This window comes from Acanthisitta chloris, unplaced genomic scaffold (assembly GCF_000695815.1).
Source record: "Acanthisitta chloris isolate BGI_N310 unplaced genomic scaffold, ASM69581v1 scaffold3559, whole genome shotgun sequence".
Taxonomy (NCBI): domain Eukaryota; kingdom Metazoa; phylum Chordata; class Aves; order Passeriformes; family Acanthisittidae; genus Acanthisitta; species Acanthisitta chloris.
This window is the reverse complement of record NW_008689610.1, coordinates 13,573-16,318: the sequence shown is the minus strand read 5'-3', so window position 1 is coordinate 16,318 and position 2,746 is coordinate 13,573. Positions and strand designations below refer to the sequence as shown.

Below are 2,746 nucleotides of genomic sequence, written 5' to 3'. Positions count from 1 at the left end.
AAGAGCTTGAGGGGGTGGGGTGGGTGGGCTGAGGTGGTTGCACTTCGGGGCTGGGTATCAACTTAGTGAGAAGTGCATGTTTGCTGTTGAAAACCTTCCCTAGAAGCCAACCTTTTAATTTTCTGTTTAGTTCTCTTGAGTGCAATATGCTTAATCCTGCAATTTGTGTGTGAGCTCGGGCAGACAGGCAGCATTGGCAATGCATTAAGCATGCTACTGACTAGAAATTAACTCCAGGACAAATGGACGTGATCAAGCTGTTTATTGGAAGCAAGATTCCCACTTATCTTCTCTATATGCCACCCGAGAATGTCTCATCTCTTTAGGCACTACCAGCAGTACAAATGTTTACCTTTGTTTGCCTGTATGAATGCCAACTGCAGGGCCATGAGCTAGAAGGGGAAGGCTTGATTAACATGAGATAACAGCTCTTGTATGAAGAGGTGCAATGCACTGAGTGTTTAGCTACAACCATTGTTGGAAAAGCTTTTGGAATTCCAGCTGAAAGCCAGTCTTCATGTAATCCTGTTGCTGTTAAACTTTGCTTGTTCCCAAGTTTCACACTTTCCCTCTGTAGAGCTCTGTTTTTCTCTGCTGTGTTGAGCAGTTAGGCTCCTTAATTTCTGGCATGACTTAGAGTAGAACTTGAACACTTTTTATTTTTTGTTTTGTTTTTTTCCTAGTTTTAGTTTCTGATTTCCAGTTGTTCTTTTTTGGGGCCATTTTTTCTCTACTTTTGCACAGTCATGCTAGGTTGGCATTGCTGCACTCTAGTTCATCTTGATGTGGATTAATGGCCTAGAAATCGCTGCTGTGCTTACTTTAGAGGAGGAACACATTAGATTTGCCTCAGCTGAAAGGAAAGACAAAATTACCTGTAACCCATGATATTTTTTTCCCCATTAATAGCCTAGTTAGGGAGCCACAAAATGCTATGGTGGTAAACACTGTGGGTTTGTGCTTCATTTATGTTTCAGGGGGTTAGAAAGGAGGGAAATTCTTGCCCCAAGTGCAGATTGGTAGTTTGACATGAGCCAAATGAGGAATGGGTCACTTCAGGTTGGAATCAAGTGCTTCACCTAGGGAACACTTGGCACCACACAGTATTTAATGATCCTTTTTCTAGCTCAGTGTAGTTTGGGGATTTTTAGAGATGACTCTACACAGCTTAAAGAAAACCAGCTCAAAGACTAGAATAGCATGGTAATCTTGTTCCAGTAGCTTCCTGTCAGTTATATCTAAAAAAACCAAAAAACCCGAAATTGAATTGATTTTTTTCCAAATTTTAATTTGGTGATTGGGAGGAATTTCGCTCCCACTTGAAAAGATGAATTTCCAGCTCTGCTAGCAACAAGCCCTGCATGCTTATGAAAGTAAACTTTTAAGGTGACTAAATGCCTTCTACCTCTTCCTTACTGAAGATTTATTTCCTTTTTCTAAACATCTTATGGGGGAAGGGCAGTTTGTGGACCCAAAGGCTCCTTTTTTGGAAGCCAAACCTTCAAATCTCCTTTTTTACCAGAGCCAAATGTCACCATTTGCTATCCCTGGTCAAGGCAGTGCCATTTTGGAGCGGCTCACAGTTGAAATTTACCTTGTCACAGCTTCAAATTACCTCCTTGGAGAGAAAAAAAAAACCCAAAAAACCAAAAACGATAATTCCAAAAAAATAATAAATGGAATGATGCATTTTTTTGGGCAAAGTCCAGTGCTTGGTGGAAGAAGGATGGCATTTGGCTACCCTGTTCTCTCTCGAACGCCTCGGTGTTGCCTGTCTGCGCCGGCCAATGTTGCAATGTAAGCAATCCTGTTTGATGCACTGCCACCCTCTATTGTTTGTTCAGTGTTTAGAATCTCCAGTGGGGAAGAGGAAAAGAAGCATGACTGTTAGTACTTCTCAGGACCCATCTTTCTCAGGATTAAACCAGGTCTGAACTGTCTCCTATTCCAACCTCAACCCCAAATTCATGTGCTTTTATTTTTCTTTCAGTTCTTTTTGGTTGTTTTTTTTTTTCCTTTTTTTTCCTTTTTTTTCTTGGTTTTTTTTTCCTTTTTTTTTTTTTCCCTGGAGAATGTAGACCTTGCAAAAGCACCTCTTATGTTGGCATTATTCAGACATACTTGGCAAACATGTAACATTACTAAGATGTTTCCCTGTGGCGCTTGTGGAAATTGTGGAATTATTTCTAAACTCTGACAGGGCTAAATGTACTTGGTTTCAGGTTTGGGTTTTGGCCTTGAAAACTCCCAAGGCTGTTGAAGGATAGACATTTCACCCTGCTGGGCTTCTGTGTGCAGCTCCCTGCTTGCCTTCCCAAGGGGTTCCTGCAATGCCTATGGATTCACGTGGAGAAGTTATCACTTCAGCCAAACTCCTTCCTGGGCAGTTTTTGCCTCAAATATGTAACGAAGACTAATATTTTCATCCATTATGCTTAGAGAATGAACTGACTCCACCAAGCTGTGTCTTGGCAGTGTTAAGTGTTGTGTTTGTGACTCCTGAAGAGGAGGTGAATTGGAGAGAAAGGAAGACATATGCCAGGTGGTAGCAGGACAGCTGGAAATTGCTGAATATGAATCATAGCTCAGGAGTTTGGCCCTGGAATCAGTAGCTTTCCACAGTATCTTCATGGATGAAGTCCCAGGAGTGAGCTGCTGTACACAAGCTGACAGGCTGCTGTTGTCTGCGCCTGAAACTTAGCAGAGGCTCAGGCTTTGATCTGCTTCTTTAGTTGCTCTTGGCAAA

At 41.9% G+C, this 2,746-nt stretch overlaps 1 protein-coding gene across 2 annotated transcripts in view; it reads left to right on the top strand.

Moving 5' to 3' along the window:
• CSNK1A1 (casein kinase 1, alpha 1) overlaps positions 1-2,746 on the top strand; it is a 14,099-nt gene that overhangs the window by 2,511 nt on the left and 8,842 nt on the right. The window contains exon 3 of one of the 2 annotated variants that reach the window (XM_009081475.1): positions 1,845-1,928. The exons of the other annotated variant lie outside the window; for it this stretch is intronic. Coding sequence (XP_009079723.1) covers positions 1,845-1,928 — 84 coding nt within the window. The remainder of the gene's footprint in view (positions 1-1,844; positions 1,929-2,746) is intronic. 2 annotated transcript variants of the gene reach the window in all.